Consider the following 25,663-nt stretch of genomic DNA (forward strand, 5'->3'; position numbering starts at 1 on the left):
ACATTTAACCAACACTTCCTTCTTTCTGTAGGCTCTATTCATGAATTAAACCATAAAGCAGGAACACAGAAAACTGAGAACTTACCAGTGCAAATGCAATAAGTCACCACAAAAAAAAACTGCTACAGGAGGCAAACCCACAAATGCGTGGAACATAAGCTCATGTGACACCTCAATAAGAGCGCAAAATAGGTTGACATTCCGCGTTAACCATCTGCTGTACTGTGGCACCGTGAAAGGGTGCAAAACCTTCACTCTCACATATTTCCGCTCTAGATGCAATACGGACTCACGTCCAGGTTCAGGAGCTTCTTCTTCTTCTTTCGCGTCGCACTCATTGAGGAGGGCATCCAGTTCCTCATCGCTGATGGGGTCAAACTCGTCTTCCAGGGTAGCAGCAGGAGCAGCGCCATCTGAACATAAAATTATGCTTTAAACATCTCCAGCCCATATCACCACACCTCCGACCAAGGTGAACTGGCGTGCACCATGGAACTACTGCGGCTTTGATGCCAAACTACAATAGCGAGACATACCGTCAGGCAAAATTTTACACGTCTCTCAGAAGTTTCTCCCAAGTTCAAAAAGTTCAAACTGACAAAGAGAAAACAAAGTATGTAGTCGGTGCTCTCACGAGTTTTCCTATCGCAGTCATATAAAGAAAATGCTAAAATCTTACAAATTTCTACTAAGCATGCTGGAACATGGTGTCTGTGCAGTTAAACCTCTAAGTAACAAACCTCCATGTAGCGGTATACTACAAGTTTTTCAATCCCCCAATCCCCATGGAACTGCATGTATTTGAAAACTCCATGTAACTAACATGTTGCAGCTGTTGACCTTGATGTAACGACCTCGCAGCAAAGACTATGAAGACTATATCTCAGCTAGTGCTGAATTACTGGAAATTTGGCAAAACCTCACAAGTTTCACGACGATAAAACATGAATTGACATGAGGAACATGTGTGAAGACGCAGTCACTTCCTTTCCCGATGGCAGCGTAACCGCGCGTACTCTCCCTCCAGACTACGACTCCTCCACCACCCCAAATCCCCGCCCCTCTTTTAGATGCCTTGTGCGTGCCATGGCGGAGGTGGAGGCTGCTGCAATACAGTCGAACCCGGTTATATCGAACCCGGATATATCGAATTTTGGTTATATTGAACTCACGGAATATCCCCTTGAAAATCCCATGTAAAAGTATAGGAAAGCTGCGTCATATATCGAACTCAATTTCACCGGTCGTTCGATATATCGAACTCCGCACCACGCACTGGAAAGTGTGCCTTCCCCAAAAACGATCGCATCACCCTTGGCCGTTTGCCGCGTGACGTTTTCAAGCCACGCGCCGAAGGAATGAGGGGACAGTTCGGCTACGGCTGGTCTGGACAGCGTTGCGCCCATTCCTCAAAGGCGCGCGCGCATCTGCAGTTATCCTTTCCTGCGCTCCAGTACACGACGTTTGCAAAACATGTGCGTGGGTGTGCCCGTTCTTTAGCTGAGCTATCTCTTTCCTTTAGCACGAGCTTACGCATGCGTCAAGCCAGCTCAGCCTGTTTTCAGACAGACATCCGACACTTCCTCCTGCGTGTGTTGCGAACACTCTGCGCACGGCAGCTGACATGGCTACGGCGCCTGCGGACGTTAGGAAGCGGCAGATCTCTTCCTCTCTCTCTCTCTCTTTTTTTTTTTTTTGCGAGAGTCATTTATTCTTATCGCTGTGCTGTACACGGGGCGTAGCGTAAGATATGGCCGGCTGCGGACGTTAAAGAGCAGCAGGTTTTTCTTTTTTGAGGGGGGGGGGGAAGGGGGGTAGTCGTTTATCCTTGCACATATGAATTAACGAAAGCACGTGGTCAGCTGCGATCATAACGCCCGCCCCAAGCGCAGAGTGATAAATGGAACCAGGCTTGTGCAATCAAGCCATCACGGGTACTATGCCAAGTTCGCTCCCCGCCACCGCAGGAGCTATCAAAAGTTAAACGCGCCGCCCCGCGCCGTGACGTTATCGCTGCGCAGCATCTTGGCACGCTACCAAGAAATGAGCTGTGGATGAGACGACCGAAACGGAGTGGCGCGCCATCGACATGCAGCGAAAACGCTCACGATTTCTGCCGCGGCGACACAGAAACCTTGTTCCGAGCTGCCGCGGTGGCTCGAGCGGCGAAAGGGACGCAGTTCCAAGTTGGAAATTTTTCGCTCTGTCGCTGCCGCTCCTGGCTGAGATCGCTCAATCGCTTGCATGTGAGCGAGCTGGCCTTAACGCTTTTTTTTTTCTTTTTCCTAATTCTCGGGTACAAGAGTGAAGGGTGGGTTCATTATGCGAGTGGGTTGATTACGCGACAAATACGGTATCGTTTTTTCGAATCATAAGTGCCGTCACAAGCCGATTTCTGTATATCGAATTATCAATATATCGAACTATTTCGTGATCCCCTTCAAGTTCGATATACCCGGGTTCAACTGTAGTTGCGCCTCACCTTCAGCCCGCTTGCGAAACATTTCACTGCATCTATGACTTGGAATAATTCTGATTTACTACGAACAGTTTCAAAGAAGCTTCCCTTACGTTCAACTCTCAATAAGGCGCTCAGCATTGTTCTTTGAAGTCTTCACGCGAAAGCTGCATATAATGAAAACCTGGATGTAACAAAATTGCCTGGACATTTTAGAATTTCGTTACAACCAGGTTTAACTGTATAACAAGTCAAGGATGCAGAGGAACAGCAACAACATGAAGATTGCAATATGAAAGAAAATAATGTGTAGATGGCTTTCCTTTGAAAAATCACACATGCTCCTGTTGGTTGCTGACAAAACGCATGCAATCTATAATTCATCACTCCTGACCAAAATAGCAGATTAAAGATTTAAAAAAAAGCAATAACAATTAGTCAAGTGCTTTGCAAATGACAGAGAAGCAGATGTCGCTGAGCTGGTAAGCAAGACAGTTTCATTTAGCCCCTGCATCTTCACTGGGCACACCAAATAAAATCCTCAATTTCTTTTTTCTGTGGTGACTCATCACATACTTCCTTGAGCTGAACGTGGAGATTCATCGGGGCTGATGGGCACTGCGTCAACTTCAATTCTGCAATTAAAAAATAAAAATAAAAACATACATAAGGTGAGAAAGTTCTCCACAAAAGCCACAGCCACAGTAGCAAATATCCATACAGTGCAATATTTCATTTGGGTTACTTGACATTTAAGCTGACTCCTTCATCCATGTAGAGGCCACCATTCAAAACATGAAGTAATAGCCACGCTGCGCGGCATATTTTTAAATGGCATTCAGGCTTGACGAGCTGCCCCGGTGTTAGATGACTATTTGAAAATGCATTTCAAAGCTTCAGCATTCACTCGGTGTATTGCAATAATGCTGCTATGACAAAGTTTCCCCTCTGTAAGTTCGCTTTAACGTGAACAAGGACGCAACAATGGCAGTCACCATAGTCACATTAGACTGATCACAATACCAGCGAGACCAATAGCAGCATTATCATTGCAATATGGCATAACTTGCAGGTGAGTGACACTAGGGTGGGTTGCCCTTCATGTCCTTGGCAGATCAGTAGCTGAGCATGGATGAAATTCACAAATATTACAGCCACATATCTGCCAGACATACGAAGTAACTTTTCAATGTGACCTCAGTACATTTATACGCCTTTGCACCACAGGGAAACAAGGGCATGCATGCCTTCATCATAGCAGCATTTAACACAACAGCATTAAGGCTCCGTTTCGACAGAGGAAAAAAAAAAAAAAAAAAAAAAAACGACAGAAAAAAAGAAACAACTTTGGAGTGGTTAGAGAATTCCTCATTGGTAAAGTAGGGCTGTGGCATACTAGTACTCACAATGCTAGACATAGTGATATTGCTTAAAAGAAAAATTACAGCCAATTTAGCTCACTTGACCGCATTCAAAATGCGTGCACTAGCACATCACATTTCACTAAACCTTCGGTTCGATGCTAGGGCTTCAAGGTCTTGCTTTGAGCAAAGATCGTCAATATCAGTGACTAGGAACTTTAGCTGTGGTGCACAATAAAATTTTGGGACTTTTTAAACCACCTTAACAGGCCACTATGGCAGTGGTGTGTTTTAAGTCCACTGTGCGTGGATGGCAGTTGTTCAAGGCGCCGATATGCAATGCACAGCGCAAGAGTTTGGCTGCGATGATGGCACAGTGCTCTTGTGCAGTGGCTGACGAAGCTTATCTGTTCGTGCCGCCAAGAGTTGGAAATTCAGGCCTGGCTCAGCTTGGCCATCTTTACTTTATTTCTCTCTGCAAATCCAGCTGGCTTCAAACAAACACATAAAACAACGTCTTATTGTCCGAGTGGGAGCCCTACCATGAACATACTAAAACTGGTTAGTAAATTTGTAAAATCAAATCTTTAATCTTTTGGTCATCAATCAGACGTGCAAAAATATATTTAATATATCAGAGTTGTTAATACAGTATCAGTTGTTGGTGATGACATGCCCTGATGACACTCTCCAGTAATTAAACTGTCACTTACTAAACAAGTCCTGCTGTTATATAAAATAAAACATTCAGAAATACCTGCGGTTTTTCTCTTATTGTCTCTTTATACAATTTTTTTTCTTGCAGTTATCCCATTTTCGATTTTGTTTACATCCCGTGGAAGTACTACTTTAGCATGAATAAAACATGGCAAAGTATATGTCCAACACGAGTTTGATTTCATGTGAAAACCAAATGTTCGCATAACAGGGCACCGTATCCTGCTATCGCTGTCATTTAAACGGCAGCAGTAGAGAAATGCGTGCGACACAGTCAAGCGCGGCAAAACTGAACCTGCCGTTTAAATGCCCTGCCACGACACTGTGCCCGGTGTTGCAAATGTTCAGCCGCTTCTTCCCTTCTCCGACTTGTAACTGCACGTTTACTCTCTCTTTCTCAATGGACCGTGCCGCCTTCTTTCCACATTTGTAGACAGCTGTAACTTTTTTCCCCTGCACACAGCATGATTTGCCTCAAGGCTTTAAAGCACTCGTAAAGCTGGCTTCTCCTCACAGCTCGTGAGCCTAGTGGTTACACCAACTTAAAAAGTGCCGTTTTATTGTCATTTGTTTTTATTTTTCAAAAAGAAAAAAAAAATTGTTTTGTGATCCTAGGTTGCACGCGTGTCGTGACATTTTGTGGGAAGTACTATGTCGCACGGCCAGGCAAACTTTACTACAACCTGCTTTTATTGAAAATGTCTTTACTATAAACAAAAGAAAAGAAAAACGTAGCCTACTGATGGCAAGCTCAGACAGCAGTTTCACTTCACTATATCCAAGTGTGTACTCGTGTAACTGGGAGAGGTTATCTAATTTGGCAATCTGTGCAACAGCTTGAAAAAGAGCTCATCTCAGTGTATGAATTCACACATTTTTATGACCAGGCCTTTCCGCTATACAAGAGGTCACGCCACAAACATGGCAGCGCTTCTGAGTGTCCCACTTACAGGTTCGGATCACCAGCATCTTCTGGCTTGTCCTGGCTAGCAGCATCTGTGTGAGTGTCTGACGATGCCTCCTTTTTGATAAAGTCCTAGCGGAAATAGGGATTTTAATAGTATCATTTACAAAAATCAGCAAACAAAAAGGCATTAGCAGATCCCACACACATAAACCGTGTCGCAGGAGAAATTTCACCGATGAAAACCACGACCAACGAGTAGAACTTGTGGGGATTCACAATCCCCTGCCTCCATTATAACGGCCGCGCGTAATTAACACGCGTGATTACGCACGCGCAGGTAGAGAGGTTGGCGGAGGAGAGGGCATGCTGGCCACCACCCGCTGCCTCCCGGTCTCCTGGCGACGCTGCTGCGAGCTTCCTTCTTTCCTGCCGGCGTAACCGGGAGATCTCCTTTCCCATGTTCGAGTCGAGGAGCGCGTCCGTCTCATTGAGCTCGGAGTTCTTTGGCGGTTGAGCTCGCACATGCACGGTTCATGATTTCTGCCAGGGAGACCACCGCCGTCACCAAGAATCGCCCACTGAACGTACGCACTTACCGCAACGGGATGTGAACACGAAGCCATGTCAGGTGAGAAGACTTCCTCTCACCTCCTTGGCGCGCTTCCCCACTAGGTGATTTTTATTTCATCCCCGTATGCAGCGTTCACTCGCTACACGGTGGTTGTTCTTGATTGCTATTCTCTTGCCGTGTACTCGAGCACAATAAACTCTGTTCGAGTACGTAACTCGGTGTTTGCCCCCTCTTACCCGAACCCGCCGCAGTGGCCACTTCTCGCACTGCGGGTTGGGGGTCACAGCTCTGTCTGCTAGGGCTGGCACATCAGGGCTAGAAGGCGACTGTAGCGTCTAGCCCCCTCGTGGCGCATTCTTGCGAGAATTAATCCCCATAAACTGACAGAATTCCTGATGTACACCATTTACCTCGACCACTGCTCCTTGTTAGGATGCCAAGCAAAGAATCCAGCTTTTAGCTTGCTAACGAAATTTCACAAACAGCAAAATCTCTTTAATTTGCACTTATTTAATTCGAACTTGCCCTTCAGCCTTGCCAACATCAACCATATTAAAAAAAGGCTACCCTTAGAACTCTTACAATTAAAGAACTAAGTCTCATTTGGTTTATAACCACCTAGCATCAAATATATATGAGGGTTGAATTTTGTTTATGGGGTTTGATCAAACTATGGTGCCAGTAAGATGAACTCTGATAATCCACAGAGGAGATGGACAAGAGACGATGGTCCGTCTCTTGTAAGACTCAATGTAAAAAAGTCTAACTGTTTCGTGTGTCTTTCGGTTAGGATGACCTTTCGGAACGACCACAAACTCCAAAGACCCCACGCAACAGTACATGCGCCTCGTTTGGAGACAGCGTGAGGAGTTATCTTTTTCAGACCCTGAGAGGGAAAGCAATGGTTGCTACAGGAATTTCACCTAATGAAACTAGTAATGATTTCACATAAAAATAAAAAAAGCATACCTCAAAGTCATGTTAAGAAGCACGAACATAGCAGCCGGTGTCGGGCATAGTGAAAAAAATTAAACTGTGACCAAAAAAAAACTAAATAAATCCAATTTTCAAGTAGGATACCATGAGCTGATTTCATGCTCCGTCTTTAGCTTACTTCAGTCATAGTGCAATAAATGCCTTATCTGAAATTATTCTCTCCCTGAAAGGCTGTTTTATCGATTGTTTTTTTATGTAACATATATTTGGACACATCTAGCATGTTAACATATATTTTTATGCGCACTTCTTAAAATGAACTTCTGATAAGACGAACAAATTTTCTAGTCTAGTCTTAATTTGTCTTAAAGGGAGTCTATTGTGCCACAAGGCACTGTGGTTAGCCATGTAGATGAAAGTATGCTGCCCAGCTCGAGTTCCTTCGTGTTTGGGGTTCTCTAGCATAACAAGAAACTAAGGCTATCATGAGCCTGGCAATAAAAGTGACTGCTGTGCCGATGAGCTAACAGCTTATCAAACGTTGCAGTTTGTCTACTGTGTCACAGTTTCCAGTGCCACAGCTTGCTGCGCTGCGTTCAACAAACAAACTCTAGAAAGTGCTCTGCACTATTCTGCTACTGCATTTAAAAGAGCACGCACTAATATGATGCAATACAATAATGCTCACCCCTTGCTGGTCACCCATTACCAAGAGGTCATCATCATCATCACTCCAGTCGCTGTATGTACTGGAAATGGCAGCCTTCACTTCCTGGCCCTCTGAGAAAAGGAAGTGGACACAAAGCATAACGAATTATGCTGAGAACAAAACCAACTTCCCATCTAATAATATTTCATCACGGTGCCACACAAGGTCAGAGAAGCTTAATGACTCCAAAAGTTAATGAGGACACTGCATCATTTGATTAACCCCTACAATTAGATTTACAGTTTAATCTTGGTTATATGTCAGCTCTACAGACTAATGTGAAGTGAAATTGAGAGGCCCCCTAAGAAAATTGAAAATTTTGAAAAGAAAACAAAACGTAGCTACACATGTCACAGATTACTGCTCCCCAGTAGGGAATTTTCTTCCCTACCTCTTGGAGAGAAAACTGAAACTGCAGAAGTTTTCCGTGCATGGTCATGATCGTACTATTATCTAAAACCATGTGAAAATAAAATTGCATTAGCCAAACAGAAGTGCATTGCCTCTATATGGAATAGCCCTAGCAAGAAAAAAAGCGACGTGTTGTGCCGAAAAATGTAGGAACTAGGATCGTATCAAAGAGATTTCACTGTGGGTGGCTCAAATAAGTACCTTACTGCGCAGTCTCTCTTGGAACAAGCATGTTGGTGTCATGCCGAAAATTGCTAACTGCACATCCAGCTATTTGTGCCACCATTTTTCATATGCTCCAACTTCTCTGAAACTTAAAGCTTTATATCACGTCGCATTCCATCAGGCAATTGCTGGTACGCACAGATTATGTCACCCTTGCATGAAGTGCCAAAGTGGCCCACTTTCCAGCATAAAAATCGATACTCTGTTGGGTTGTGACGCTTGCACAGAAGTTGAGCCACAGAAGACCTGAAAGCAAGACGAGCACTAGCCGGACATGACGGGGTACTTCCAGATTTCAATTTGTGTCCACTGATGAGCACTGCTCGAGTACTCTACACAAGGGTGACGCACGCTGTACTCCGATTCATCTTGAAACACACAAATAACGATTTAAACCACATTCCTGCCTCCATCACTGCCACCACCAATAACATCATGTTCAAGAAAGCTGCAACTGATTTTTAATATTTTGCTCTGTTCACCCATTCTTCTCTATAATGACCGAGGGTCTTGAAGGTATGCAAATAAAAAAGGCTAAACCATAATTCTACACCACTAAAATTTTTTTAGTACTCTTTGTAAAAGATAAAACAAAGTTCAGGTACACAGGACCTAGTTGCCACGAAGGAGTCCTGCATCGCCACTGCCAGCCGTCACTCCTCTTTTTCCAATAGCCATAAAATGCTTCACAGCGAAAGCTGTGCATAGGCCGAAATTGTGCATGCCGCATCTTTAGCCACAAATAGAAGAAATATATCTGATCTCGTCAACAAAGGAAAAGGCAAGACTTCCAACACTCAAGAGAGCAACGGCAAACATTTTTTGAAAAGCGAGAACTATGCAAAGTTTCTACAAGTGTGACTGATTTGCTTTAGTCACTGGTTATGAGGAGTGAACTATTCAACCACACTGAAGTTCTTTCCAATATGCTGAGGGCCCTGGGCACGCCACTTATTGCTTGAAAATCATCTCACCAATGCTTCTAATTCAGTCCAAGAACTCATCGCACTTGGACAGAATATAGAGCGAAGCCTTAGAAGACCTCTCCTTCACCACTGATGCAGTATGGGGTGTCGGACTTGGACAGCGCGTACTGCTCGAATCGAAAATGTGCCCATTTCAAAGTACTGACAGAAGGGCAATTATGCCAGTGGACTGCACAGATGGAAGGAGGGCAGATGTGACAAGTGGCATCCGTAGGCAGAGACACACACCCTCATTGTCGTCCTCAGACTTGCACTCCTCGACGAGCACCATGTGCTTGCTGCTGTCAGAGATCTCTGCCTTGGTGGGCGACTCCCCGCTACTGTCCTCGCTCACGGGGGACGCCACCTCCACCTTCACCTTAGGGACTGCCGCTGCGTGCACCACACATCACAGTGACACAGGGCTCAACTAAGGGCAAATAGGGGAAGGAGGGCCGCGTCCTCTTTCCAAATAACTCATCCGAACGTTTCAACAGAGCAGCACAGGGGAAGAGTGCGGCAAATTGAGAGGATAGCAAGATTCAAAAAGCGTGATGCACACTTGAGAGCAGGCCATGTTCCCTAAGCTTCAGTGGCGCAGCTATTGTGTTGAAAGTGCACGATACATAGTGCGCTGGATCAAATGTCGCTTGCGCTCAGATCCAAACCACCCTATGCCTCGTGCAGGTGTACAGTCTAGTCAAATTCCACACACCGCAAAGCCACCCTTTTGAGTTGTACTATACGGCCCCTTAATGTGCCAAAAAAATAAATAAATAAAAGGCTGTCAAGGTCCTGAAACAGTGAGAATGACACACTTACACATTCTCCAGATTCTTTAAGCTCATAAATGGCATCACAAATGCCCCATTACATGCCTCAAAAGCACACCCTGCGGAAGTGGCTAATTAAACACTTCACCTGTCCCCGAAGAATCTTCACTGTGTTGCCTGCAAAACTAGAGCAGCCCAGCAGCAACATGCATGCTGGAGCTTCTGTGCCTAGCATTAAATAGTCACAGCACATGCCCAATGCAGCAGGCATGCTGCAGAAGCCAGCATTGCCACCCCGCACGAGCCAAGCACAAGGCGCATGCAAGCGTGCGCCGCCCTGTGGGGTTTTTTTTAAAGCCTACGGCCTCCCAATTGAGAGCACCCTGCGCCCACCTTCAGGTATGCTGGTGTCAGGTGACTGGTCAGGTCTATCGGGAGCCTCATCCTGGCTGCTGCTGCGGCTGGTCTTGGCGGCTGGAGCCTTCTCACGGGCATGCCGCGGGGACGAAGCCCGGCTCCCGCCTGAGCCTTCTCTGATCTCGTCCACTTCCGGCTTGCCGTCAACCTCGCCGCGCTTGGAGACCTCCTACCAGCGGAAGCCGAACAGCAAAGACATGGCTAAGCCCTATCATTTCCCCGATGCAAGATAACGTGGAATTGAGAATTTTTCCCAGCAATGCATGTTGACAGACACTTTCCCTTTTTTTGACGTTACAGAATTATTGCCACAAACAACAGTGAAAACAACAAAAAAATTCAACATCACTGCCACATGACAATGTGCTTCCAAGTTCTGCACCCGTTCGCTGCTATTTTATTTCCACACTCCACACAACACACTCAGTGTTTTCTCTCTGTAAATGGCTCACTGCACATTTTTTTCGACAGTCGTCATCTCCTTTGCACATTGCATGCTGCAGGCTTTGTCCTAGCGTCAGTGGAAAGCTGGCTTCTCTCATCAGTTTGCAAGCCTAGCGGCGAGGTTCGCTTTAGTTACGTTGAAGAGCCAGATGGGGGACGGGACGGGATATTATTATAAGAGAAGTCGCACTATATTCTCCGCAGCTTGGTTCTAAATAATGTTAAACCTGGTTAGTATAACGAAATTGTACAATGTCCATAATTTTCTGTCACTTACAGGTATTCGTTATATGCAGTTTTCACATCACGACTCAAAAGGACAATGCATAACGAAAACCAAATTGAAAATCGATTCCAAGGGAAACCGCCTTGAAAATATTTACAGTAAATCAGAATTATTTGAAGTTACAGAGGCGGTGAAACATCTTGTGATCGTCCTGAGGGCGTGGCGTGACTACTGCAGCAGCCTTCATTTCCGCCGCACTTCGCACAGCGCGTCTACACCGCGTTGTACAATTAGAGGCGCACTGTAGAATGCTTCTCCCCGTCTTTTTTCTTTGTTCTGTTATATTTCACTGCTTTTTTTAGCATGGAGTAATGTAGCGCTACGTTCCAAAAGCGAAAGCACCAAGACTTCCGAGTTTGCCACGTACACGCGCCGTCGGCACTGAAACACGGCGCATTATTCAACTGCGGTCACTCGTTGCTATTGTAGACTTTCTTCTCACGATAGTTCGTGAATTATTGTCATGAATATTGCAGGGTTCTGCCAAGTGTCCAGTAATTCAGCACTAGCTAAGAGATAGTTGGCGCCGCGTGTTCTTTATATCAAGGCCAACCGCCGCGACATGTTCCTTACACAGAGTTTTCAAATGCACACGCTTCAGTGGGGGCGGCGCTGGAGAATTAAAAAACTTCTTAATATCCACGAATCCGCAACGTGGAAGTTCATTACATAGAGGTTTACCTGTATAATGCAAGCAACATTCTGAACAGAGCTGTACGTAACACATTAAAAGTAACTAATTACCAAAATTACTTTTTCCTGTATAATAAAACCAAGCTGTAAAAAAAGCGGAAAACTTTTGATAAGCTCAACTTGGTGGCAGATGCTGATGCCAGCGGGTATGTTTCCTTTGTGGGAGAGTAACGCACTGGCTACAGACCAGCATTGCGCGTGTTTATGTTCACGCTACTGCCGTGTTACAGCAGACTCTTGTGGCAGCCCCTTAATGACAATGAAATATATGCACTCAAGCTCTTTAGGGACACGGCGCTACTTACTTCCAGCTAGACCCAATTAGCAGCTTCCTCACAGAGTACCAAAGCATTAGAGCTCAAGAAGAAGAGCAAAGCAAGAAGTCAGTCGAAGCCAGCACTGCAGCTGAAGTGTTCTGTAGTATCAGAAGAGGAATTATACATAATACTGCTAGTGATGGCAAAAAAGTATTGTATTCTTGGTTACATGTAAAGTCCAGCATCTTTTCAGGGGCTTCCTGTTAAAGAATTAGGCCAGCAATAAACAAAATTTAGCATTGATCGAGTTGGCAAACATCTTTAGGGCTACGTGGTCACCATATAGGTATACTACTGAGCATTAAGGCATCATCCGAGATACAATGCAGTAACTGCAAAAAACTGGGCCGAAAACAAACCACCAATCTTCACGCAAATATGAGAAAAACAAAAAAAAAACAAGCAGCTCACGATTATACCTTACTATGCCAATCAAATAAATTTCTCGGTATCGACAAATTAATTTCTAAAACAGGCAAATAAACACACATTATTATTTTTGCGTATTCAACTGACATTTCACTCCACTTACTGGGTTGTCGACCACTTTTTTAGATGAATGCACTGATGGTACTAATCCCAAAGCATCATAAACATGCCCAATGCGGAGAAATGTCCCACAGAATAAAAAACAGGCAAGGGCCCACACTTACCTTGGCACTCCTAGCTGGCAGCCTCTTGCGCTCATAACCGCGATTGGGTGAGACGGAACGAGACCGTCCCCCCCCGCGCCCGTCCCGGCTAGGACCCGACCTGCAACAGCAACTCTGGTAGTATTAGCCTTCAGAATTGAGAAGAACCTCCGACTACGTCTGCACAATGCAAAGAAACCTGTTCCGCAAGTTTCAGAACACATACAACTTCGATCACTTCTGCCCTAAAGCTGAACTACATTAAAATCTATTTCTGAAGTTCCAACCTCGAATGCATTCTACGATGTTTACTTTTTTACTCTTTTTTTTACCTCGAGTCTCTCGAGTCGAGAAGAGGATCCACATCTCTTCGGCTGTAACGGCTTGGACCAGAGTCGTCTGAAAAAGGTTTTAAAAATGAGAGAGTGAAGTCCATTACCCATCACAGATAGGTACAGTCTTCAAGACAAACATTATGCGTTATAAATACTATATATGGTCAAGTTTGACCCACGATAAGTAAATCATCAACTGCACTAATGACGTACGACAACCAGAATCTTGGTTGTGCAAATGACAAAGATTATATTTGTGGTATAGTGGTCACATCCAATGTGCTCGTACATTCTACGCGCGTAGACACACTGTCTGCATTATGTCTTGGCAAGCATTTTTTTTTCTTCACCCAGCAAGATGACAAAGAGCGAATGTTTGGGGTGCAATGTGCAGCGTACTCCTTCAGCAACGCATTCCTAGCATACCTATAATAATGGTTGGTTGGTTGGTTTGTGGGGTTTAACGTCCCAAAGCGACTCAGGCTATGAGAGACGCCGTAGTGGAGGACTCCGGAAATTTCGACCACCTGGGGTTCTTTAAGGGGGGACGCGGGTCTTAGAACGGTCAAAAATAGCCAAAAAATCGATTTTGAGAAAAACTCATTTTCGGATTGTTTGTACCTTCAAGCACCTGCCATTAAATTATTAACGCTGAATTTGATCGGGAAATGCGCTAAAATCTGTTTTCAAAACACCAAGGGAGCCCCGAAATGACCGAGAAAGGACAAAATTTGTTCGAACTTCCCGCGCGCGCCACGAGCAAAGCAGCCGGCCGATCGGCGCCATTTTGGGCTTGTTTCGAAGCTGGTTTCTTTGTGCGCATTTTGCGGCCTTTCAAAATGGCGTCGCTCAAACAGAACGGCCGCCCTAGCCGGTTTTCTGAGGGAAACTTCCGGGCCGCTGATTGGCTCGTGGGGCGCGCGCGTTTCAAGCGTCCCGTTCCGCGCCTCCCATTGGCTGGCGCGACCGGCACGTCATGCCTTTTTCTTCTTTTTTTCTACGTTCGCCGCCGTGACTGCCGCTTTGCGCGTCTTGGTTTCCGATCGTGTTTCTCGACACAGTAGTACATTTCTGTTTTGTGCCGGAATGGCTGGAGACGCTCGTCTAAAGAAGAAGACGCGTCAAGCGTACGGGAAGAAACGAAAGCGTCCATGGAACGCGCGGCCGAAGGACGACGGCGTTGCCTTGACGCCAGCTGCCCCGGACGACGGCGCGCTACCACGATCGCCTGTTGCATCTGAACCGGCCTGTTCTCTGCTTAGCCAGCCCAGCTGCAGTACATTTGGAGTTACTGAACCGTCAACGGATGCTTCTGGAGGCACCAAAGACCGCATCGACACAGTATTTTATTCTGCTGGTGAGTCTGCCGAGTGCGCGAGAAATGCTGCGGACGTGAAAGAGCATCTGGCGTCGCAGAGCGCAACAGAACGCAAGTTCAAGCTTCTAGACATCGATCTGCAGGCGAGCGACAGCGACAAGGAAAACTCTACGGAATTCATCATCGTGGACTTAGCCGCGGTGAACACGTTCCTTGGGCTTGTGCTTTGCCCTGAGTGTGGCACGCAAAGCGTGACTTTATCGAAGTCGGGCCCAGAGTATGGGCTGTGTGCAAAGCTCGTGCTGTCCTGTAACACCTGCGACTTGCGTGATGAGCGTTTCTCATCTCCGAGGGTGGCCGGTGCGACTGATGCCAAGATAACTGCTTTTGAGGTGAATGTGCGCGCTATGAAAGCTATTCACAGCATCGGCAAGGGAGCGACAGCCCTGTCCGACTTTTTCGCCGTGATGAATATATCACACCGCGGCTTGCATCACAAAACTTATCAGGGCCACATGAAGATGATGCAAGAAGCCTGCACTGCGACCGCTACCGAGTGCGAGGCCGCTAGCGTTGCTCGCATCAAGGAATTATATACGGAGTTCGGCAACGCGCCAGGAAACATCGACGTAGTGTATGACGGCACCTGGCTGACTCGTGGACACAGTTCCCACATCTGTGTGGGGTGCATCGTTGAGATGTATACTGGTCTTGTAATAGACCATGTTGTTTTATCAAACTTTTGCCTCGGCTGCACAAAAGGCCCTAAAGAAAATGAAGAAGGACATGCAGCCTGGCTGGTCCAGCATGCCCCACTTTGCCAAAAAAACGTTGACTGCAAGGCTGGCCAGATGGAAGTTGAAGCAGCCCTGTGCTTGTTTCGGCGGTCTCTTGTAAAACACAAGCTGCGATACACAACAATGCTGTCTGATGGGGATAGCCGGACGTACCATGCCCTGACTGAAGATGAAGTATATGGGTACATAAAAGTGGATAAAAAGGACTGTATAAACCACGTTCACAAACGCATGGGAGCTGCCCTGCGCACCCTTGTCGACAAAAAAAAAAGCCCAAGGTCAGCCACTTGGTGGGAAAGGAAGGCTCACTCAAGAAAAGATTAAAAAAATCACGAGTTATTATGGCTATGCCTTACGGAGCCACAGAAACGATGTGCCGGGCATGCAGAAAGCAGTCCAGGCTACATTGCACCACATGTCGTCAACGGATGAGGCACCAAGACACGAATTCTGCCCTGAAGGCCCGGAGTCTTGGTGCAGATATAACAGGGCCGTGGCTATGAATGAGGAGCCGCCACCACACAAAAACAGCCTGCCTGGCTTCGTTTGCGAGGCATTGGAGCCTGTGTTTAGGAGGCTGAGTGACGATGCCCTGTTGAAGCGGTGCAGTGATGGGATCACACAGAACTCAAATGAAAGTCTCCATGCCATGATCTGGGATCAGGTCCCAAAAAGTCAGCATGCCTCACTGCGCAGCACTGAAAGAGCAGTGGCTGAGGCTATCAGCCGCTTCAACCAGGGAGCCGTCAAAAGCAGCACACAAATTGCCGAGAAGCTCGGTTACAGTGCTGGAAATTGCTTGGTGCGCCGCAGCCTTGAGAAGGATAGAAACAGGCTACAGAAGTCTCGGAAAGAACACCAGGAGAACAGTGCTGCCAAGGCAAGGTTTGCTAAGCGACACAAGCCAACAAGGGATCCTGCGTATAGCCCTGGTCTGCTATAGAACAGTTATTCTGGGACAGTGACCAGCCGTTTGAATAAACATGCCACCATGTTTCAACCTAAACTTCGTGTAAGTTTGTCTGTCTATGGCAAGGCTGTTTTCTTACACAATTTGGGCATTTATTTATCTTGGAGGGCACTGAAACGGGCACCTCAAATGCTAAATTCAGTTTCTCATGCTGGTCTAGGGGTACGTACATGGCTTTATGGCTGGGATTTGCCAATTTTATGAGAAGCTACAGTTACATATTTAGTATGGCCTTCTTTCTGAAAAGCAGGGCTACACAATGATGCTATTTAAATTGTTGTACCTGCATTCTAGCAAAAGTTACAGTTGTCTAAAACTTCAAATGCGTTTTTCTCAGTTCGATGTTTTTGGACACCGCACTCAATCTTACGGGCTTTTTTTCTATGTTGTCATTGAGTGACAATAATAAATATGGTATCACTGTAATCACGAGGAAAAATGCTAGGGGGTGATGCTATTTATATCATTGTAGCATTACTCTGCTAATTACAAATTAGGATAGTAATGAGAGGAAATTTGAGCGAAATTATTCACTGTAAATGTTGGTCCAGTTTTCTGCCTATAAATTGCATTAAAATGAACAAAAATAGCATCACCCCCTACAGCATGTCTTTGGCATTACAGCCACATACTTGCTTTTTGCATTTTAAAAGGCAAAATTGTCAAAAAGTCCCGTAAGAAATTACCACTATTGTTTCCTTTTAAACCTCAGAATTTCATGAACCAGTGCAGCTATCACAAATCTAATTACAGATTTGAAATCAGTGTGAAAAACTGAACAAGGCTGTCAAGTTTTATTCAGATTGGACCAAGAATAAAAAAAAAAATTTTAAGACCCACATCCCCCCTTAACGTGCACTGACATCGCACAGCAAAATGAGTGATATAGTCAAAGTGCTGACCTAGTATGAGAGTTATTTGCAGAGCCAGTCAATTAGTTGCTGCCTTCTCTGTTTTACTCTTAAGGTAAATGGTACGAAATAACCAGCGAAGCACAATTACTGCCAAAAACTAACTGCAGCTGGGCTTGGTTGGTTGGCTAATGCATGGCCAATAACACGTCAGAGATGCACAGATGAATGCTACATAAAATTCCGGTTTAAGGAGGGCTGTCCAGCCGATCCCTCGCCCTGCCGGTTATACCTCGAAAAAAAAAGGCACCCAATTAGCAGTTAAGAAACCCACAGCATACGAAGCCGTTAATAGTGCTCGTTAAGACCACACCGGCTGTTTGAATAAGCAAGGTTTCACTGTACAGGAGAATCTCGGTAGTTTCAGCTCGACATGACTGAAAATTTGTTCCAGCTAGCTGCTGTTTAAGACTAATGGGAGCCGATTTGGAACGATAAACAGGTAAGCACATTTAAGATACATGGTTTGTGGGGTTTAACCTCGCAAAGAGACTCATGCTATGAGAGACGCCGTAGTGGAGGGCTCTGAAAAAAATCCTTCAGTAAATTCATTTAGCGAAAAATTTGGCAATCTTGAGAACTTCTAAAAGAGAGAGAAAGAGGGAGTTTGTCCCTCCAAGACAAAATCCTGCTGATGCCCACGGTGTCCACTCCCAACTGAAGGCTAGTTGGACAACACGTAGGTGCTTCTTGAATGCTGTTTCCATGCAGCATCCAATATTTACCAGCCCCCAAACCGCGACATGTTTGTAGTAAAAGAAAAAAAAAAAGGCAAGGAAAAGGTGGGTGGAGGTGCATGTCGCTGGGCAGCGTGCACACAGGAGGCAACAAGCAGAATGTACTGACGGCAGATGCTAACAGGCGATAACGGCAAGCTGCAGATGTTCACAGAGAAATGTACTTCATTACGAGTTGTGTGCAGTGCCGTGGAACATAAGGCAAATTGAGCGAATCAGAGTGGCAAGCGCTATATAAATGCCTTCTTTTGCGCCAGCCAGTTTTTTTCATCCCTCATATGACCTAGGTCCGCATTCTGAGTTGGCGTCGTTATCAAAAGTGTGTCCATCTCACCGACCACGAGTCATCTGATGGGTGGAAACTGCAGAACCGGATGTCACTATCAATTCGGATTCCAGCGTTGCCACCAATTTGATGACTATGGGTCGGAGATATAGTGACACCTTCGATAACGATGTTAACTTGGAATACTCTATACCACAGTTTGACATCATAGCTATTCCTCAGCTGTTGACATCGAAATGGGAGAAAAGTTTGATCAGTAATAAAGTGCTGCAATGAATAGTGCTTTGAAGCTTGTCAGTGGGGTAAAATCAGTGACCTGCAAACTCGATAGGAAAATTAATATATTACAAAGGGCAACTTACCAATCCTGGAAGGAGCGGCCCCACGGCCTTTGTAGTCGCCTCCTCTCCTCCCGGGATCCCCCCTGGAATCCGAGCCCCTTGGCTCTCCCCGGTGGCCGGGCTCTCCACCGCCCCTGTATGGTGGTTCTCCACGGTCGTATGGGTCGCCCCGGCCACCTATCTTTGACCCATCATCCCGTGGATCCACCCGGCCTCGAGGGCCAGGTGGCTCGAGGCGCGACGACCCATAGCCACGCTCATCACGACCCCGCGAGTCATTGCGGCGGGGCTCGCCCCTTCCACCGGGCTCCAGGCGACCCCGTGGCTCTCCTCCTCCTCTGGCATCCATACGACTCACGTGCTCCGATCGCCGAAGGTCTCGCCCACCGCGGTCCCTCAGCTCTGAGCGGTGAGGCCCGTAGCCGTCCGCGTAGTAATCTCCACCACGGCGATCCATGCGTGCGTAATAGTCTTCAGCCAGGCGTCCATAGTCATCAGGGCGTGGGTCGTAGCCTGGAAGGTCCCCACGGTCCATGCGCGGCGGCGGGGGCAAGTCCTTGCCGCGCAAGTCCATGCGCGAGTGTGGGTCGCGACCGTCGCGATAGTCTGAACGGCCGTAGGGGTCTGGCGGCCCCCGACCATCACCACCTCTGGTGTAGGGGTCACCCCTGCCATGGTAGTCTGGCTTGAGGTCGCCTCCTCGGCCGTGGAAGTCGCCCCGGCCATGGTAGTCCCCGCCACGGAGGTCCTGCTTGCCCTGATCACCCCGAGGGTCAAGCCCCCGGCGGTAGGGGTCACCTCCTCGCAGGTCGCCCCTAGAGTCGCCCCTCAGGTCGCCTCTGAGGTCTCCCCGCGAGTCTCCCCCCCGGGGGTCTCGCCGCAGGTCCCCGCCCCTGGGGTCTCCCCTAGGATCTCCCCTGGGGTCGGCGCCACGGAGGTAGGGATCACCGCGTCGGCCGTCAGGGCCCCTCAGGTCTGACTTGACCCGACTGTCTTGGTTTCGTGAGCGAGGCGAGTGCGGGTAGTCCATGCGATGCATCTCCATGTCCATGCGGCTACGTGGCGGCAGGCCGGCCAGGGCGGGAGATGGCGACCTGGATGTAGCCACACCACACATTCATCAGACAGGTTTGAAACATACACTACTCCACCCCACCGGAAGTACCATTATAACTACAGTCAAACCCGGATATATCGAACACGAACGGCATCGTGATATAGTTCGATATAGCGATAATTCATCATCATCATCATTTATTAACCCTTAAAGGTCCCGTTCGGGACATTACATAAGGGGGGGAGGGCGGGGAGGGGGTAAAGGGTTGTTCAGCAGTCATACATCATCATAAATATAAAAGTAATATAGAAGTATAGAAAAAAAATACAGAAAATAACAAGATAAAAACACAAAATAGAAACAGCAGGTAAAACAAGGTGAAAAAAGACTAGAGTAACAAGTTCAGATAAGTCATGGCAGAGTGGCAAAAGCATAAAACAAAATCAAATTACAGCTATGGAAGTAAAGCCGGCTGGTCAGTTTGCAAGGCTTGGTAGCTGACATAAGGTACAGGAAGATTATTTTTCGATACAAAAATCGGCTTGAGGCGCCGCTTGCGATCGTGAAAAATGGTTAATACCGTATTGTTGCGTAATCAACCCACTCGCATAATTAACCCACCGAAAAAAAAAGCGTTCGTGGCGCATCCCTCCGTTTCGGCCGATGCACACACAGCTGATTTATTGGCAGCGCGCCAAGACGCTGTGCAGCGATAACATCCCAGCGTGTTTATCTTTTGACTATACTTTTGATGTTAGCTCCTGCCGTGGCGGGGAGAGGACTTGGCACAGTGCCCGTGATGCCTTGATTGCACAAGCCTGGTTCGATTCATTGTGGCACATTTGGGGTGGGCGGAGTCCACTAACACAAAATCATTGAAAAGCGTGAAAACTGCAAGTGCCGTTTGAAGAGAGCAGTACTAAAAGCTGCTGTCATGATCACAGCTGACTGCGTGCATTCGTAGATTCATAGATGCAAGAATGGTCGACTCTCACAAAAAAAAAAAAAAAAAAGAAAAAAAAAAACAATCTGCCACTTCTTAACATCCGCAGCCACCATAGCTTAAGCTACCCCCCCCCCCCCCCCCCCATGTTCAGCACGACCTCGCAAAAACAAAACAAAACTAATCTGCCGCTTCTTAACGTGCGCAGCCGGCATAGCTTACGCTACGCCGCATGTTCAGCACGATGACACAAGACGCACATTGTACGTCACCAGCCGTGCACAGAAGGTTCACAACACACACCGGAATGTTCTATCTGCCATGGGCTGAGCTGGCTTGCCGGCACATGCGTAGTGAAGACCGGGAAAGAGAGAGGAAGGGAAGAAAGCAAGCTCGGCAGAAGAATGGGCACGCCCTTGCACTTCACTCTATCGTTTTGTTTCCCCTCTCCCGAACACCATGGCTTAATTGCCTGCGTCTGCTCCCCTCCCTCTTCCTCTCGTACCTTCACGCACATGGCTTGCAAACGTCACGTGCTGGTGCGAGAAACTATCACAGATGCACGCACCTTTTGGGAAAGGGCGCGGCACTACTCTAGATCAGCCGTCGCCAAACTGTTTTCTCTCATTCCTTCAGCACGTGGCTTGAAAATGTCACGCGGCAAATGGTCAAGGGTGATGTGATCGTCTTTGGGGAATGCGCGACCTTCCACTGCGTGGTGCAGAGTTCGATGTATCGAACAACCAATGAAATTGGAGTATAATATATGACACAGCTTTCCTATACTTTTACATGAGATTTTCAAAAGGTTATCCCATGAGTTCGATATAACCAAAATTCGAGTTATCCAGTATCGATATATCCGGATTCAACCATACTCTTCAAAACTTAAGTCTTGTATCTCAAAAGCATTTTTTCTACAATTTAATTCTTCCCTGATTGTAGTGAAAGGCCTGACATTTTGATTGGCCAGACATTTTCAGCAATGAAACTTCAAGACAGCATCAAAATGAAGCATACAAATGTATACAATGATTTTAAAAGTTTCTTTCGCCATTTCTTATGACTTCAGTGCTGCGTATACTTCCTTAAAAAAAAAATTGCTAAGACAATCTGTTCTTTTCCCTAATGAAGTACAATGCAGGTGCTAAACATGCTCGATTATATCTAAATGCTGCACAGGCGCCACTTCAAGATGGCTCGGAGAGAGGTACTAAAGTTAAAACTTAATAAATACCACGGTCATTTATCCCCAAAATAAAAGATGTACTGGGAGAAGCAGGAGGCTGGTTGTCCGGCACCTGACGCCCGTGCAAAGTTCACACATATTAAAGGCCATCATCGCTTTTCGTTTCCACAAAGAATGTGTACTGTCAGGGGACAAGGCCTTTTAGTTTTAGTTAGAAAACAAGTCTGGTGGTAAAGCCCCCTCGTGCAGCTGGAACGTGCTTACGGAGAAAAGGCTGACATTTTCTGAGCTGGCAGGCCGCAACACACAGGTCTGCTGGCCACGTGTTTGAGACCCCAATACTATAGACAATGTGAATCACGTGAAGTGTCGGTCGCACTGGTTGTGGATGGATCTGGATGCATTCAGTGATGCGTCGTAGATCCTCTACTTGCTGTGTGCGGCCGCTTGATGACGTCACCCTGTCGCTGGGATTCTTATCACTATCTCCCCAACATGAACAACAGCAAATTATGACGCTGGTTTTTCTCATAGCGGGACATATCTGTTCGGATTTAAACATAGGTATACAGAGAGTGCACATGCCGTGAGCGATGGTGATCCATCCTGCGTGCATCACGGCCCCTGCCCTGGTCGTAACGGCCTCGGTCACCGTAACGCTCCGTGTGGTCAGGCACCACTTCACCAGGCTGTAACGCAATGACACGCCGAAGATGTTACATGTCAACTCAGCTCTTTCGTGCTGGGCCTTTACTGCCCCGCCATACACATTGCACAACAAACAAGGACAAAGTTGGAAGGAAAGTATTTATCACTGTCAATTGAAGTACATTCACATTACAATCTTAAATTTTTGTATCAAGAAGTATTTTAAGCAAATGCCATGTTAGAATGAACTGTCAGACATTTCCTTCAACTATGTTGAGATAATGGCAATGGAATAGTTTTTGCTGCTTATTGCTGCTGATGGCTCACTTTAGTAGCACACTCATTTTTATAGGTCTTGAGTGAAAAGTAAACAATAGGCAGATGGATATGAGGTAGAAGATTCAATGAATGAAACTGGTGTTCCAAGCGCATGGTACCATGCATTTAACGGCGTAGGAGGGGCTTCTTGGAAGCAGTTTTACAACTATTTCTGGTCACGTTACCAAAATACCTAGGCTTGACAGAACATAAAATTTACCAAAGTCAAAAAGCTCTTTTTGTTACATATTCCATTTACGAGTGTACAGTAATGGATAGTTTATTAGATATAGATTCCTGGTAAAAGAAAAAGGGGGAAAAAATTATTTGTTGTCGGGCAAAGTAGATCAATGAAAAGTTCCATGAATTTGCATTCCACAAGCTTTTGCCTGTGACTATATATGCGAACTATTTTATGATTGTTTAAAATTCCTTGCTAAAACGAGGTTTGACAGTACTGGTTAAAAACCCGAAACTCTGTGTAGCAATCATTTCATCAAGGTGACTGACATGGTGCATCGCATACAGTAGCAGTGGCAGCCTCCACCACCGAGCACAAATTTGGTGCATCGTTTCACGGCTGGGCAACTAAGATAAGTTTCACTTGAGGCTTTTAAAGTGTACCGCAGTGATAACGCAGTAGGACTACGTGCTTATCTTTTTAATCACCTCTTTCAAAAAAGAAGGGGTACAATAAAACATTCCTGCTATAACAGTGGTAATAACTGGTGTACAGAATTAAAGGGGCACTGAAGACCGGCTGAAGTGTGGCCCACACGTCCCCGACATAGCGGTCACTAGTCATGTGGTACTATTTACAGCGAGCTGCAAGTGGCGGTGACTATAAATAAATCTCATCAGCTGCGAGCAGGTCCGTGCAAATGCATACCAAGTTTGCTACAAAGATTCCACCGTTTGACCAGCAATGTTTCTAACAAACCATCCGTATCTTTGAGCTGTGCCATACATAACAGTAAGCTTAAAGTAGTCGAAGCAAGCGTTTTGACGGCAACCTGGTGAGAGCATAGACTAAAAGAAGACGCAACAACTCTTCTCGAATCCTTATGCTGTGAAGGACTATCTGCTCATTTGCATCATAGACTTACAACACGGTTTGGTAAGTTGTTGCCCCCTCAGTGTGATATGAAAAGCAAAAAAGAACGCCTGGGCTTTAAACATCTGCCGTGATGCTGTTATAAAAAAAAAATGACTGCTTCCTTGCAACCAACACTTTGAGCCTATCTGCTCATACCTTACATTTTTATGAACCAATTCCACGACAATGAAGTTCTTACGTAGTGAAACTTCTCTCCACTACAGCCATTTTTTGTCAAATCACCTCGGGGACTAGAACAGCCTCCCGCTGAAAGCTGTGCACCTTACCAACTCCATTCAATTCAGGAAAAAGAGGCAATCACTTGATAACCGCCATGTCCATCCCTCATGTAATGCCCCATACTCGGGGGAATTTGAAGTAATATATATATATATATATATACACTGTGCACAAAGTAGCACTAAAAGGGAATGTAGGGATTTGGTAAGGCATTAGCTCAAACCTGCGCACAAATGTGTCCAGCATGCCAGTGGACCTATCAAGGCTCACCTCAAGCATGTCAGACTCCTCAGGTGGAGGCGGGTCGTGCCGGCTGCCCCTGTGAGGCGGTGGGGGCGGTGGCGGCTGGTCAGGATGCCCAGCATCTCGTTTGCGTCCAGCCCGGTCCCCTTCATAGCGCCCATCGTAGCCTTTAGGGTCACCCCTGCCACTGTACTCTTCTAAGCGACCGTGACGACTGTTGCGGAACAAAGCAGAACCGCTGATGCAGAAGAAGCATTGACACATCAAGGTTTCTAAGACTACCCTCAAACAGTGCGGCGTTTTAACATGCCGTGATTTTCTGTCCGTTACAGCTTCATACTGAAAACCTTAAATCTGACTGTTGATGCATGTGTAAATGTGAAACAGATTCCTATTTTCAAAAACTCCAATTTTCGATTCCGACGACCCCACAAGTAGGCTGCCCCGCTAGGTAATCAACCTCTCCGAGTTTGGGTGGCCATTTTCGTTAAGGGCAAATATCTTTTTTACCCGTGGAGCTCCGTGAATCACGGAACGAACGGGTACCTAACACTTGCAATTTGGCATAGCCCACCTCAGACCCTGCACATAGGTTAGCTCCACGCGTAGGTAGAAACTGTCAATTTCAGATCGCTAGATTTACAAAGGTCAGTACGGCTTCAATTAGTGTAACAAAGCTTCATTGCATCCCACGCTTCCTGTCTTTTTATTATTTTATGTTACAACCTTGTGTGTCAAAATTATTAGCAATATCATTAGCAAACTTTGTATAGTTGATTATAGATTACTGAAAGGCTAATCACATGGCTGCAAAAATGTAACAGGATGGCTTGCAAAACGGACACACAACAGCAGCAGCCTGAGACGCAACACAAGCATGACCATCCCTTCTATGCCTAACAAGAAAGCGGCAGCTGTAAAAGGATGTCGCACCAGCTGCAGCGTTTACAACCATCCGTAGCCAGCTTAGTCCTAGCATACTGGTTTCACAAGACTGCAGGTCCTATGCTAAGTGTTACAAACTAAAAAGGCGCAAACGAATCCATGCTGCTCGGTGGCTCATTGCGCGAGTTTTGCTGTAAGCGGTGCAGTTATGTGGACTGGCCTTAAAGGCATGGTTGCAGAGTTGTTTTCTCTTATCCTCTCTGGATGCAGCTTCTAGATTTCAACTGACGAATATTGATAGCAATAAAACAAGCACGCCAGACTTGATACCACTTTCAACCGCAGTTAGCGTTCACCTCGACATGCGGTTTTAGAGTGTAAGGGTTGCCAGCAGGTGCCCAAGGCTGTGTTGCTGACCTGGCTCCGTGCCTAAATGGTGATCAAGGACAACGCGAGTTCGATATAACGGAAGTTTGTTGAAGGCTAACATTACTGCTATACTTTTGCACGTGGTTATCATTACAATT

The 25,663-nt window shown here is 46.3% G+C and overlaps 1 protein-coding gene across 1 annotated transcript in view; it reads right to left on the minus strand.

Moving 5' to 3' along the window:
* LOC146199102 (uncharacterized) overlaps nt 1–25,663 on the minus strand; it is a 62,174-nt gene that overhangs the window by 9,029 nt on the left and 27,482 nt on the right. Inside the window, exons 11-21 of the mRNA XM_084594582.1 lie at nt 24,279–24,465; nt 22,292–22,395; nt 18,539–19,611; nt 13,155–13,221; nt 12,844–12,943; nt 10,427–10,619; nt 9,510–9,653; nt 7,639–7,730; nt 5,487–5,572; nt 3,035–3,093; nt 294–413 (exon numbers count right to left, since the gene is read on the minus strand). Coding sequence (XP_084450708.1) covers nt 294–413; nt 3,035–3,093; nt 5,487–5,572; nt 7,639–7,730; nt 9,510–9,653; nt 10,427–10,619; nt 12,844–12,943; nt 13,155–13,221; nt 18,539–19,611; nt 22,292–22,395; nt 24,279–24,465 — 2,225 coding nt within the window. The remainder of the gene's footprint in view (nt 1–293; nt 414–3,034; nt 3,094–5,486; nt 5,573–7,638; nt 7,731–9,509; nt 9,654–10,426; nt 10,620–12,843; nt 12,944–13,154; nt 13,222–18,538; nt 19,612–22,291; nt 22,396–24,278; nt 24,466–25,663) is intronic.

This window comes from Amblyomma maculatum, chromosome 2 (assembly GCF_055883805.1).
Source record: "Amblyomma maculatum isolate TAMU_Amacu chromosome 2, ASM5588380v1, whole genome shotgun sequence".
In the NCBI taxonomy this organism is placed as follows: domain Eukaryota; kingdom Metazoa; phylum Arthropoda; class Arachnida; order Ixodida; family Ixodidae; genus Amblyomma; species Amblyomma maculatum.